The 14,432-nt window shown below is 38.8% G+C and overlaps 1 protein-coding gene across 1 annotated transcript in view; it reads left to right on the top strand.

The window, feature by feature from the left end:
* The window catches only part of LOC124132780 (glutamyl aminopeptidase-like), a 42,391-nt gene extending 28,287 nt beyond the window's left edge, over positions 1-14,104 (top strand). Inside the window, exons 11-19 of the mRNA XM_046496903.2 lie at positions 1,120-1,196; positions 1,794-1,939; positions 2,650-2,859; positions 3,447-3,520; positions 4,068-4,172; positions 4,679-4,849; positions 6,207-6,347; positions 8,748-8,829; positions 12,470-14,104. Of these exons, the coding sequence (XP_046352859.2) occupies positions 1,120-1,196; positions 1,794-1,939; positions 2,650-2,859; positions 3,447-3,520; positions 4,068-4,172; positions 4,679-4,849; positions 6,207-6,347; positions 8,748-8,829; positions 12,470-12,613 (1,150 nt within the window). The 3' untranslated portion in view covers positions 12,614-14,104. The remainder of the gene's footprint in view (positions 1-1,119; positions 1,197-1,793; positions 1,940-2,649; positions 2,860-3,446; positions 3,521-4,067; positions 4,173-4,678; positions 4,850-6,206; positions 6,348-8,747; positions 8,830-12,469) is intronic.
* Positions 14,105-14,432: the final 328 nt, after the last annotated feature.

The raw sequence follows: 14,432 nt of genomic DNA, 5'->3' as shown, positions 1-14,432 counted from the left end.
AAATCAGTGTGAACACAGTGTGAACATTCCTCTTAAAGTTCATACCTCCATGAACGCAGAAACACAATGAAGTCACTCCACATAAATAAACATGTCACCAATACTAACTTCACAGACTTCTTATTTAATCATTACGCACAAAATGCTGTCTTCGACAATACGAAATCAGTGACATCATTCGGCACAATAATGAACACAGCCCCTGCTCATTCTATTATCAGCCAATCAGGAAATAGTAGTCCGTTAGTGGGCGGGGCTTAAATTGTTTTCAGTTTATGGAAACAAACGCAAATAAGATTGTTTGGTTAGCCAATCAACTGCCACAGAATCACTTGCAATTTATTTTTTACAACATATTCGATCATGAAGGAACTTTCACGAAGAACGATGTTGTTAAGATCAACGTGTTCTACTGTATCTGATAAATTGTGACGGTCTAACTGTGTTTAATGTCATCCTACCACTGTCGTAGAGTTGTGTGGTACCTTCAGTACTAGTTTGTCTACAGGGTGCAATTATATTCATTGCATCTATGCAATAAGGCAGGTGTAGAATATCAGTTGCAGAGTCATTCCAAACCTATTAATTGTTTTCCAAATGTGATAACGGAACAATGTTCAAATATGATGACGTGAATAGCTTCAAGATTTATCTGTATTGTGTATTTATATTATCAGATGTTAATACCTCATTGACTTGTGGAATATCATTTATGAAATATTACTGAGGTTAGTCTTTGTTTGAGTTCTTCCCAATATTAACTGAGACTTAGTTTATAATGGCACACACATTTTTGGAAAGGTAAATTTCGACCGAAAGCAAACATCATTTGAAATTGCTGGGGTCTTTCTGATCCCGATGAGTGGTACGTCACATTATTATCCATTTGCATATTTAAAACTAATTTAAGATTTCAAATGCCCTTTAAAAGATCGTTTTTAGGTCGAGTGGAGAGAGATTCAGTTACATTTATATACACTTTAAAAGTGGTAAGTGGTAAGTGGAATGATACATGCCCGGATTTATTACAGCTCGATTGCAGTTTCATGCAAAAAAAACAGTTTATTTTACAAATAGTAGTTTCAAAAGTAAAATAATGTCAAATGTGTTGTTCTTCAGGTATAAATGGTACATCTCCCTGAGTTACATCACCTCGAGTGGAACAACAGGGACCCACATAATGGATATGACTGACGGTAGGAGACCTCTATCACGTACCCTGTATGTTGAGTGTTATGTTATTTGATCAGAAGCCCCTGGTGGAGTGAGTGAGTAAAGTGGGGGAGGGGTTGTGGAGAGAATACGAGGAAATCACAAATAGGTGCTGGTCGTGAGGTCACACCACGAGAATGGTTTGGGTGCTGACGAACCACAGGCCACAAACGGGGAGCATCTTGAACTGAAACCTACGACAAGAGATTCAAGAAAGCTGGCACTTCAGGGATTTGTGGAGCCTTCGACCACTGGGTCACAAACGGGGAGCATCTTGGATTGAAATCTACGACAAGACATTCAAGACAGTTGGCGGTGCGTCAAATCCATTTGAGGAGCCTTCGACCACTGGGTTTCACAAAAGTGGTGAACATCTACGTCTTCCTATTGCCTCGTAATTCATTAATACTACAGTATTTGACTAAAGTAAGGTCAACATCAATGTTAATCCCCTCGTTTTGATAGTCACTATGATAATTGCATGTTTTTGTTATATTCAATAAATATTGGTTTTAATGCATAGTTGACAGTGTTCCACAATTGTCGGCGGCGAAGCTATTACACGCGTATTATCATTGCAGTTGAAACACTGGATGTTAACGTCGATATGACAGATGCGTCTCAATGGATCAAATTCAACGTCAACCAGACTGGTTTCTACAGAGTTACCTACCCTGATGCCATCTGGAGAAGGTTTGCCACCGTCCTGGCTACAAGCAACCCCTCTGTGAGATCAGATTCTTTGTTTCAATCCTCAAAATTACATCTTAGCAACTCAATCTTAATACAAAATATCCATGACAATCCGGCCATTGCTGGAAATTACGGTCTGCAGACCATTTGGCCAAACAGTGCCACTGTTACTTCTGACACAGAAACAACTTCAACGTTAATACAATCAGTACAGACAAACATGCTTTGCCTAAAGTATATTAGGTCTACTACATAGACATAAAGAGGAACAAGAAAAGTGTTTTTCAAGTGTAAGAACTTGAAGTCATACATGTGTCATATGCTATACAACCATAGTTAAGGACCACCCGATTATTACATATTACTACAGTTAATCTGTCATGGCATGACAGATCAACTACAGTAAACTACGCTTATAACAAACTGACCGATATAACGAATTTACTTGTTAGCCCCGGCCATGTGTTGCATATATGCTGTATATATGCTTATAACGAACTTCGGTTATTACGAACTAAAATGGGTGGTCCCTTTGAGTTCGTTATAACCGTAGTTTACTGTATATTAATTAAAGAGAATCCAGTGGTCCTTAACTTTATTAGTGGCATATATCTATTCCCTTGCGAACAAACTTCCATTATACAGACATGTATATGCATTGTACAAAAGGATGACAAATGACATTGTACAGACTCAAATATAAACATATTAAAACTTATTTATGACATATTTTGCTTATTCCAGAACTTCCCAATCTCCGTCGCCGACAGATCTGCCTTCATTAACGACGCGCTGAATCTTGCACGTGCGGGCCTCCTAAATTACGACGTAGCTCTACATATGACGACATACCTCGACAAGGAGACTAATCACATCCCCTGGGAGAGCGCTTACACCGGCATGGCCTATATCACCAAGATGTTCAGGAGCGGGGGCAGCTTTGGCCTGTGGAGGGTAGGTGACCTACTACATGCCAACATTAGCTTCAAGTACATCATTTTGTTGTGAAAGCCTTGCCACTGTATGACGGCGGTCTGTAAATAATCGCATCTGAACCAGACAATTCAGTGATTGACATCATGAGCATCCAGCCACTTAATTTGGATACGATGACCAAGTCAGCTAGCCTGAACACCTGATACGGCAAGCATGGGTTGATGAAGACCTATTCTAACCCGAATCTTCGAGGGTCGAGAGCCTACTGTTCTTGGGACCCAGTAGTCTGGTTGTGTACCATCGTACCCAGGTTTCGTGGATGACTGAACATGTTTTTCACTTTGCCTGGTCCAGACTCGATTAATGGTTGATGTTGGCTGAATATTGCTGAATGCGACATTAAATATCATTTTATCAATAATTCACTCCAGTGGTCTACCAAATACAAAATCGATCTAGTATATGTGATCTCAATTTGAGCAGTTCGTCGGTCTTGAGGTCAATAATATTCGCATGTTTATTACATCTTTGTAAGCTACGTATACATTATTGTAAATGTTGAATTGTCAACGCACATCCAAATGCAATTCATGTTTCCCCTACAGCAATACGTGTTGGCCAAAGTAAACCCAGCCCTCGCCCGACTAGGATGGGAAGACACAGGCAACCATCTCTCTAAGTAAGACACATGACGCACCTGTTCTTGTACAGCCACTGTTTGACAAATACAGAAAATGTTCGTCCCTACCATGCTGGTTGTAATTAAAACGTAATGCACAACTGTTCACAATTTCGATCACTTCACACTCCCACCTCTAATTTAACTGGGTGATTTCATTGAGCTTCCGATGTGACATCGTACCTCGATGACGTGGAACGTGCGCTCAATCACTGCTTTGTCGGAACAAGACTCAACTGCAGCGTCAAACAGTATTCATTCACACACTCACGTTGTGATACCACTATGTCTATCGCAAAGACACACATATACTCTGTATAAACCTGTAACGACTCATCCGACGATATATTATTGTGTGTCGAACACTATGCTCTGACCGACCGAGAGATCTCAGAAGATATACATCAATAACTAACAAATATTCTCCTTATGATTTTTCCGACGGTATATGAATGCCTGCAATCGTTTTATGGTTTCCTGACACACATCACGTTACGGTAATGGTTGACACAATATTGTATTTTACATATCATTTATACTTTTACAGGTTAATGAGAAGAAACCTTATTGAACTTGCGTGTGGACACGGCGATGTAGAATGTCTTGGTAATGCCACTGCCAAGTTTAGGAACTGGCTAGATAATGGCGTGGAGTAAGTATGGACTACTGTCTGGATTTGAGAAAGCAGTTATCAATATAGTATGTGTGCTCCAGTAAAGGATATGCTGCAGTTACGCGGTCTAGGCATATTCCCCTACGGCCAACCCAAGACCTGTCCCCCCTCCCAATTTCCTCCGGGTCAAAAATACCCCCTAGGCCCCCTTGGGGGTATGGGGGTTTGACCCAGAACATTCTTTGCTTCAGACTGTTGAAATAACTATAAAACGAAAGCACTTGCAGCTTTTGGGTTCATGACCTGTTCTCCGCCTACTCCAAGATGTCTATGGGACGACATGTAGAGATATATGCTTGCATATCATCAGATACGGATTTCACAAAGGAGACCTCAAGACCTACCGCAAGACCTGCCGTACTTTACAATATTCAATTAATAACATAATGGCATTTTTATAATCTAAATTCATTATCACTTCTTTTGCCTCATGGTTTTATCAGGGAATAGCCAAACTCTTGACAGTCCACTATTTGCCAATACAGGATATCTCCCAATCTTCGTCCTCGTGTCTACAAATACGGCATGCGCAGTTCCGGAAGTGCCGCTGATTGGGACAAGATGTGGAAGAAGTACCAGACTGAGTCGGTGCCGCAGGAGCGAGTCAACTTCCTGTACGCTTTGGCTCAGACCAGAACAGTGTGGCTGCTCCACAGGTATACCTTAAAATAATAATATTAATTTTTTGGAGCACTTTTGCACACATTTATTTGTCTGATGATCCTCTTGTGAAGTATGTCAAGACTCATGATGACAATTAGGCATTCAGTTTTCTAAAACGAGCCAAGGATGTGGGACATTATCTCAATGTCGGTGTTGATTTTGTTGATTGTTCTGTACTGCTGGACGGTACAGAAATGAGTGTCAACCAAGCGAAGTGCGATATCAAATCGGCCCAGACTCAATTTTTCAAGGAGAGGCTTTCTGAACGACCACTGCATCGAGTTTATGTGCAGTGTGTTGAGAGGATCAGCAATCCTGCAGAGTCCTTCGCTTGGATGAAGTCGTCTGGCCTGAAAAGTGAAATAGGAGGCTTTCTGTTATCTGCTCAAGACCAGTCACTTCCAACTCGAAACCGTCAATGTGTGATTTTGTATCAAAATGTAAATATGACATCATTATGTAATGAATTTAATGAGACTGCCCAACACATTGTGAGTGGATGCCCAGCTTTGGCACAGACACGGTATCTTAAGCGACATGAAGGGGTGGCTCGATCATTTTATTACCGTCGTCGCCATGCTTGTGGTTAATCCATGGTACGACACGGAATATATAGAGGGCGTCATGGAAAATGATAAATACAAAATCCTTTGGGATAGGCCCGTATACAGCCTCGGACATATTTTAATCTGTAAATAATAATAGTCCATTTGTATAGCGCATATATCCATGCATAGTGCATGGTCAAAGCGCATAACAGAAGTCATTTGGTAGACAGTTAATCTGAAGAGATAGGAAAGTAGAAAGTTCACTGCAGTCACGGAGGTGTTGTGGTAGATTGTTCCAGGCAATGACCGCTGAGTATGAAAAGGAACGTTTGCCATATGGAGTTATCGCTGGAGAGCAATGGGGTTTCACCGTAACCCAACGGCTGAGAAATAATTAAACTTGTATATCCTGTTCCATGGATATTACTGACTTAAATGATGCAAAGGCATCTTAAGCTCATTTTCTCGTAATCCGAGAATTGAATTTCACCATAACATAAAGCGGAGTGCAGAGTTGCGTCCCTGTGACGTGACAGTATCCTTTGATCGTGTGTACGAATCCTAGATACGTCCTCATTACGATTTGTGGGTTTGACGGAAGTGGTAACGTCAACACCATCCATAACTAACTTAAGTTGACGAGCCATGATATAATTCAAACCACAAAAGTCACTTACTAACTCTACATTCACTCATTATTGCACTAGGTATTTACTGTAGGTTTACACCGCTTGGCAGACAATGTAACGTTAGTGAACATGCATTGTGAATTGCGATCTACTGATGACGTTGTTGACCTCAGGTACCTGGACTATGCAAAGAACGAGAGTATGGTCCGCCAGCAGGATTTCTTCTCCGTCATGAGCTACGTCAACCTCAACCCTGTCGGTAACAGCATCATATGGAACTGGGCCAGAGAAAACTACGAGGAGCTGTTGGGCAGGTAACGTGAGACACGTCACACGTGGTGGAGATGATGATAACTAGGATGAGAATGATGACGATGATGATGACTAGGATGAGAATGATGACGATGATGATAACTAGGATGAGAATAATGACGATGATGATAACTAGGATGAGAATAATGACGATGATGATAACTAGGATGAGAATAATGACGATGATGATAACTAGGATGAGAATAATGACGATGATGATGACTAGGATGAGAATAATGACGATGATGATGACTAGGATGAGAATAATGACGATGATGATGACTAGGATGAGAATAATGACGATGATGATAACTAGGATGAGAATGATGACGATGATGATAACTAGGAGGAGAATAATGACGATGGTGAAAACTAGGATGAGAATAATGACGAAGATGATAACTAGGAGGAGAATAATGACGATGATGATAACTAGGATGAGAATAATGACGATGATGATAACTAGGATGAGAATAATGACGATGATGATAACTAGGATGCGAATAATGACGATGATGATAACTAGGAGGAGAATAATGACGATGGTGAAAACTAGGATGAGAATAATGACGATGATGATAACTAGGATGAGAATGATGACGATGATGATAACTAGGATGAGAATAATGACGATGATGATAACTAGGATGAGAATAATGACGATGATGATAACTAGGATGAGAATAATGACGATGATGATGATGACCCACGCAAGGCCCGGATTGGATTCCGTACATTGGTACAATGCGTAAAGCGCATTTCTGGTTACCTCCGCTGTATTGTTGCGGGAATATTGCTAAAAGCAGCGTTAAACCATACTCGCTCATTCACTCCCAAATATACTCACCGCCAAAAGAAATGCGAACCATGGAAACATATAGAGAAGTATGAACTCTAAGAAGAGATTTGTCCAATGTGTACCCTTAATGACAAAACGAAAAGTCAAGTGTTGCTAGGGAGTGTTTTTAGTCTCATCACGACATGATGCACGTGATTTACAAACTTTACACGCTAATCCTCGTCACACTTTCATGTGATGCGTTCATGAGCGTCTGTTCACACAACATAACAGTGTGTTCGTTTGTGCATCGAACAAATCTAATATTTCTTGAATATGAGTAATTCTTCATATATTAACCCATATGTATGGCTTTGGCGTATCTTTTGTCGGTGAGTATAGATCAGTACACCACAGCAATGGGAAATGGGCTACCTTTTTAAAGGGACGCAACTGTTACATCTTGAGATATTTTACTAAGGCGGATTTCAGATGTCGAGGAAGGTGTCGAGGAGACGGGAGTACGGATGTGTATATTGTTATGAATAGGTAGTTAAATAGTGTTGTTGCAAACGAAAAGAACACCGCCGGGACATTTGTCAAGAAATTTATTAATTCAAAACATCAACGTCAACTCCAGAAAATAATCAGTCCCGGGTATCTGCTGAACAGATTCCACTGGGCGTAAATGGCAAAATAGTGAAGAAAATTATGTGAATGGTTCACTTAAAATCAGTGATGACACCAGGTGTTCAGTCACTCACACAGTGTGTATAAAAGAGGTAAGTGTGTGTCTGTTTCCTAATTCCTGCCATACGAGGGCGGCCTTTAAACGATCGAGTCTGAATACTATTTTATCGTGGGACAAGTTGATTGAAACTGAGGATTATTAAAGTGTTAGTTTATTTTGTTGATTTTATGGTTGTCTCTCGTCAAGAGAAAAATGTTCCGGAACACCAGTTCTGTTCTTATATGCAGTGTTTCGTCTGCAGCAAGTACATTATTCGATATCGGTCTTTTTTACCCCAATATCCTCAGTGTCATTATAATTATTGGGGGGCACGGGTGGCCCAGTCGTCTAAGGCGCCGCGATTCGCCGTGCAGAGTCGCGTCCCCTGGGCACGCCAGAAACCTATGATTGTGGGTTCGAATCCCGGTTCGCCCCGATTATGTTTCTAGGTTTGTCAGCACTATACCCGGGCTCGTGGGTTTCACCGAAGTGGTAAACGTCTGAAACCTGCATCACTTCGGCTTTCCTTCCACCTTAAGCTGACACGCCGTGATATAACGGGAATACTGTTAAAAGCGGCGTTAAACACAACTCACCCATTATAATTATTGCCCTGTGGGGATTCCGCGTTAGAATTGCGCCTGATGCCTATGTTGGTCGTTAGAGGCGTCCAAATGGACAGGGTGGTCAGGCTCGGAAACTTGGTTGATCATGTCAGCCTACACTGACGGTTTTTAGTGGTTGCTCACAAAATCGATTGTCTGGTCCAGAGTCGATTATTCACACGCTGCCGTCATATAAGTGGAATATTGCGAAGTCCAGCTTTAAACAACAAACAAATAAACATGCAAACATAATAATTATCATAATGAGTAACATTTCACTTTTTTGCAGATTCACCCTGTACTCCCGGTCGTTCGGTAGAATGATCCCAAACATCATCAAAGATTTTAACACAGAGTTTAAGCTGACAGAAGTAAGTGAAACGATATTCCAACTTGGATGCCGGTAGTGAGGGGGTGTTCTTAAGTGTCAACCGCCCGACAGCTTTGTCAAGCACGGCGTGAAACCTTTCTCTCTTCAAGTCTTTGAAAGGCATTTAGAAGTGATACACATAAGGAAGACAATTCATGGATGTCTATACATCTATTCACCTGAGGAAGGAGTAATTACATACTCCGAAACCTTGTCTTCCTCATAATAAAGAAGTTGACATCCACTTCATCAGGTGAGTAGATCTGTAGACATCCATGAATTCGCTTCCTTAAGTGTATCACTATAGTGTATCACGTTTGTGAATCTATAGATCTGTAGATCTATTCACCTGATGAAGGAGTAAGCATATACTCCGAAACTTTGTGTTACTCATAAATTATCCTCCTTTCTCGCCGTGTCTTATCATTGCTCTGCAGAAATTGTCATTACAGAAATTGAAGCGTTCATAAAATCCACACAATTCAATTATTTCGGTGTCGTAACTTTTCATATTCACAATCTCTTCAAATCTCAGCATAACAAAATTATGTTCATGCATTTGTAACTGAATAAAAACAGTTTCAAATTAAGCAGTTTATAATAAAATTACATGCAGCATATCAAATCAAAGTGCCTTGTGAGTTGCAACCCTAACTCGCTGATCTTCCCAGTGTTTCTTTAAACACGTCCATCAGTACACAATTCTTTCGATGACTAATAAAGAAACATAAACTTAGGGACACGAAAGTATGCCGGGTTTTTTGTAATTGAAAATTGAAAGAACTCTTGTTAAATTTGATTATGTCTTTTTAACCATCACCCTTTCCTACAACAGTTTGTAAAAAGTTATCTGTAGCTGGGAAATTCTGTGTAAAAATAAATTGGTTCAAACGACTGGGGTAAGCAATGAATTTGCAACCACATGACCCTTCCCATTTTTGAAGTGTTTGTGCCAAAAATCTGATTTTCAACGATAACATGTCAAAGATACCCATCAGCAGTTGTGTAACATGCGACAAAATGTTTATAATTATTAAAAGTTTTAAATCAAATTAATATTATTTTAAATGTAACAAAAAATGATTTTCAAAGATTAGATGTCTAAGATACCCATGAGCAGTTGTGTAACATGCAACACAATGTTTATATTCATTTAAAGTTTTAAATCAAATTATGTTTTTAAGAAATGTAACAATGTCGATTCTTTGATTGCTGACTAATCGCCAGTAGAGTTCATTTTTTATACAATTTCGCTAACTTAAGACATTTGCAACTGAAAATCAAACATATGATAGATTTAACTGAGTTGTAACGTTTCTGTTGCCCCTCAGTTTATATGTTGGTATTTGGCCATTTCACAGTGTGTTTATCTATTTTCATTTTATTTGACGGAATGATTTCTCATCAGCATTTTTACTATTAGTTACTTTTGTTTTAACTAATATATATTTATACATATAAAGACCTTTCCACAATCATAAGAAAGCTCTGCTAAAAGCAGTCCATTGTACCTTTACGACCATAACATAAGCAAGTGTTTATGAATTACTATCAACTAGTGATGATACGAAAAAAGGTACCCACTGGTGGCACAAGTCACAAACACATACAGAGGCAAGTAGATTGTTACCTGAAAAGAACGGCTACATATGGTAAAAATTCAAGTAGGGAATTATATCGGACATGGCTTTGGTCACCCTTGGAGATGCCCACATGTCTACCACAAAACAACATTTGAGTAAGAGTGGCACATGGTATGACGCTCTTTGAAGTTTTCGTAGAAAGATCATGTTCGATTGTACTTCAAAAGTTGTAAAGTGTTGACACCAAAGGCTGGAGCTGCTTGAATATTGCTCGAAAGTTGACAATTGGAAAGTTGAAGCCATCTCTTTTGTCATAAATATTTGTGGAGAGCCTTATGCATAGATTTAAATATGAAACAGATGAGACGGCAATTAAATGTTTTCGAGTCAATTGAGAAACCATCAATACCTACAAAGGAATGACTCCTTTGTCATTCTGCATTGTTAAAATGGTGCAAATTCCCCATGTATTAGTCATTTAATCACACTGCTACATGCCGTGGAGCTAATTAAAATACACAGATACCGGCGTGGGTCTTCATGCATAGAGCTCGCGTTTGTACAAACATGAGAACAAATTCCGCTCATATGAGTTGTTTCCTAAGGCTATTTTTCAGCAACAAAATTACTAACATACATGTAGTATCACATGAGTTTAAATCTAGATCTCAAACACGTCATACATTTCGTATTTTGATTTCAAACTTTAAGTAAACAACATTTCTTTTGCGAACAACAGTGGAATAAGACGAAAAGTCTACAGAAAAGATATTTTCCTCACATGGCAGTAACATGATATACATGATTTCTTGTAGTCCTGATGTTGTCGCTCGAGAAACTGAGTATTTATGTCCCACGCAAATAAACATATGGCTGACATGATGCACGGTCCAAAAAGATGTATGTCCAAAAGTGACACTTATATTTTTCATAACCGTTGAAGTACTAAATGAATAGTGGCGTTGTACAAGTTATACACTCAGAAAATAAAACTAACAAGTTACACTACAAACATAAATATTTTGTTCAAATTGGTTTGAGGACAAGACAGATCAGTATCTCAACCAAGTCTTTTCTCAATTTAAAGAAGCGCCCGGAGGCACGGGTGGCCCAGTCGTCTAAGGCGTCGCGATTCGCTGTGCAGAGTTGCGTCCCTTGGGCACGCCAGAAACCTATGATTGTGGGTCCGAATCCCGGTTCGCCCCGATTATGTTTCTAGGTTTGTCAGCACCATACTCGTCCTCCCACGTTAAGCTGACACGCCGTGATATAACTGGAATACTGTTAAAAGCGGCGTTAAACCCAACTCACTCACTCACTCACTAAAGAAGCGCCCAAAATGAAATGTTAACAAATGTGTTATAGTTATTTTTATTATTATCCAAATATATGTTTTTGTCTTAGAAAATATTATTCGTATAATTACTTCCACAAATATAAATACCAGAGTAAAACACCATTTAAAAATTGTTATGCTAATTTCGAACTGATATATTCCTGAACGGCAAATTGAAACCATTTTCATTTCTGCAAACTCAACCCGTATCAATTCAAATATTACAAGTTATGTAATGAGAACTGTCGCTGCTAATTCTGCAGCATAATTACTACCCACGTTGAGCCAGGAAAATACTTTGCCATTTTATCCCGATAACTAAGCTTGAAATAAAACCTAGTTGGCCAGATTAAAACCTTGCTTTATGGAGCCCCATCACAGATTGAAATCATCCTTTATCGAATCCCACCCCACACTGAATTCTTACTTTATGGATCCCCACTCAAGATTGTTATCTTTCTTAATGGAACCCCACCCCACATTGAAACCTTGCCTTATCGATCCCTATCCCACATTGAAAACTTTCTTGAATAAACTTCATCCCAAATTGAAATCTTGCTATAGGAAGATCCATCCCTGATTAAAACTTTACTTTATGGAGCCCCACTAGCGATTAAAACCTTGTTTTATAGAGCCCCACTTCAGGTTGACTTGTTGGAATCCAATGAAATAAAATCTCTCCTGGAAGCTGAAATCTTGCACTGTTAACCTTTATATTGCAGGTCGAGGCATTTTTCAAGCAGTACCCTGAAGCTGGTGCCGGCGACAGACCCCGGAAACAGGCCCTGGAAACCATCAAGAGTAACATCAACTGGGTGAAGACTCATCAAGACACCATCATCAGCTGGTTGCAAAACAACATGTAAAACAGGACAAATTATTTTTTTACTATCGACACCAGAGCATCGGGGTTTGACTTCCCTACAAAATAATCCATCTTGCATCAAGAAGGTATGTTAAACCTTTCATTTGTAATTGCAGATTTAGATAAGGACGATTGATTTGACATCTTGTATTTATTACAAAATAGTATCGTTTTCCCGTTATCATGCATATCTTCATGATACAAGTTGACATAATACAAGTAAAGTCTGTTCTGCTATCCGTTAATGCCTCTTTTTCTCCACCCATTAACCACAATGTTGACATCATAGACAAGTACTTTGGAATCTTTAAATGTTTAAATCTTTTCTGCTATTTCTTTAACAAATTGAAACAGGTCAATCCTTGTTAATTTCGTGGTTTATTTTTCATTTAAAAGTATTCATCCCAGAGACGTTGATAGGATTCATGTAGCATGATGCAAACATCTCAAATATTGTTCGATTGCATTTCTACATATATGTACGCTCTTCCTCTGTAATTACCATGTCATTGTGGAATTAAAAGGAGACAATAAAATAAAAAGACAAAATATCCAGGACACAGGAAGTACCGTCTGCCAACAGTTAGGTCACAATGTCTGGAATCTTGATGGTTTTAACAAGAAACCCTATTTCATGGTTTTGAATGATCGGATGTCTATTCAACAAATTAATTGCTTTTCAATGCCTGAGAATTGATTCTATTTTTTTAATTTATGCGTTCGTCAGAATAATATACTTCAATTGAACGTCATTATTAGGTGTGGCATGTTTCAAAGTGTGTGTTAGTTTGTGTTTGTGTTTCTCATTAGTTTTTGAAATTAGTTGATGTTTACATAATTTTAAAAAAGTCCCGTTTTGCCGTTGTCAAATATTCCGTTCTTGTGCCATTTGGAAAAGTAATTTTACCATTAATGTCTCAAGTTATGTTTATAACAGAATTTCTTTGTGTTTTTAATCAACATATACCACATCATATCAATTCAACTATGCCTAGATGACTAAAACTAATTTAATATATTTTGATATAATTCGGACTAAATTATATCTAATTATGTCCCTTTACTTATTGAAATATGAACTTTTCCAAGCACGGTAATTTGCAACTTTAAAATGGACCTTTCTCTTTGAATGTTGTGTCCTGTATTCATGCTTGTTGTGTCCTGGTGCGTTCAAGTTGTAGTCCATTCTAAATACAAACTTAAAAAAACATAACATTTATAGAACATATATTCTTTGTTAGTCTTTTATTCTCGTCCCGTCTTTTCAGGAATAAACAGAAATGTGTTGTTATGCCCTTTACTCCCAATCACCCATACTTTATATCAATAGGAACATTGTACGTTAATCCTCCATGTTGTCTTATATTGTTAATCAATTTATCATTCTTCATGCATTGTAAATATTCAGAGTGAGTTTTCTTGAAACTGTATCATTTTATACATTTCAATATCCCCTGTAACAGAATACGAATAAATGGCATATATAACTGTGTCGATGGCTTGTCATTTTAATGCACAGTGGCCAGCCTTTGATAATCTTCCTGTTGTTGCGATCTGCACGGATTACTTACATGTACGTATAAATACCCAGTATCCCTATCACAATTGAGCACTACACAGAGCTGGTTATGGAGTATTCTATCTCTCACGGTGGCCTGTAAAAGTTCAGTCGAAGCCAGCAAAACTAGTGGTTGATATTATGAGCAATGTTCGACGCTCCCGAGGCAAAATGACACGCTATCCATCAAGTCATCAAGCCTGATCACGCTTTCCAATTCAGTCGCCTCTTTTGACAAGCAATAGATTGTTTGGGACCTTGT

Source organism: Haliotis rufescens, unplaced genomic scaffold (assembly GCF_023055435.1).
Source record: "Haliotis rufescens isolate VD_foot unplaced genomic scaffold, xgHalRufe1.0.p SCAF_11, whole genome shotgun sequence".
Lineage (NCBI taxonomy): Eukaryota > Metazoa > Mollusca > Gastropoda > Lepetellida > Haliotidae > Haliotis > Haliotis rufescens.
The sequence above is the reverse complement of the archived record's forward strand: the minus strand, read 5'-3'. Positions and strand labels throughout refer to the sequence as shown.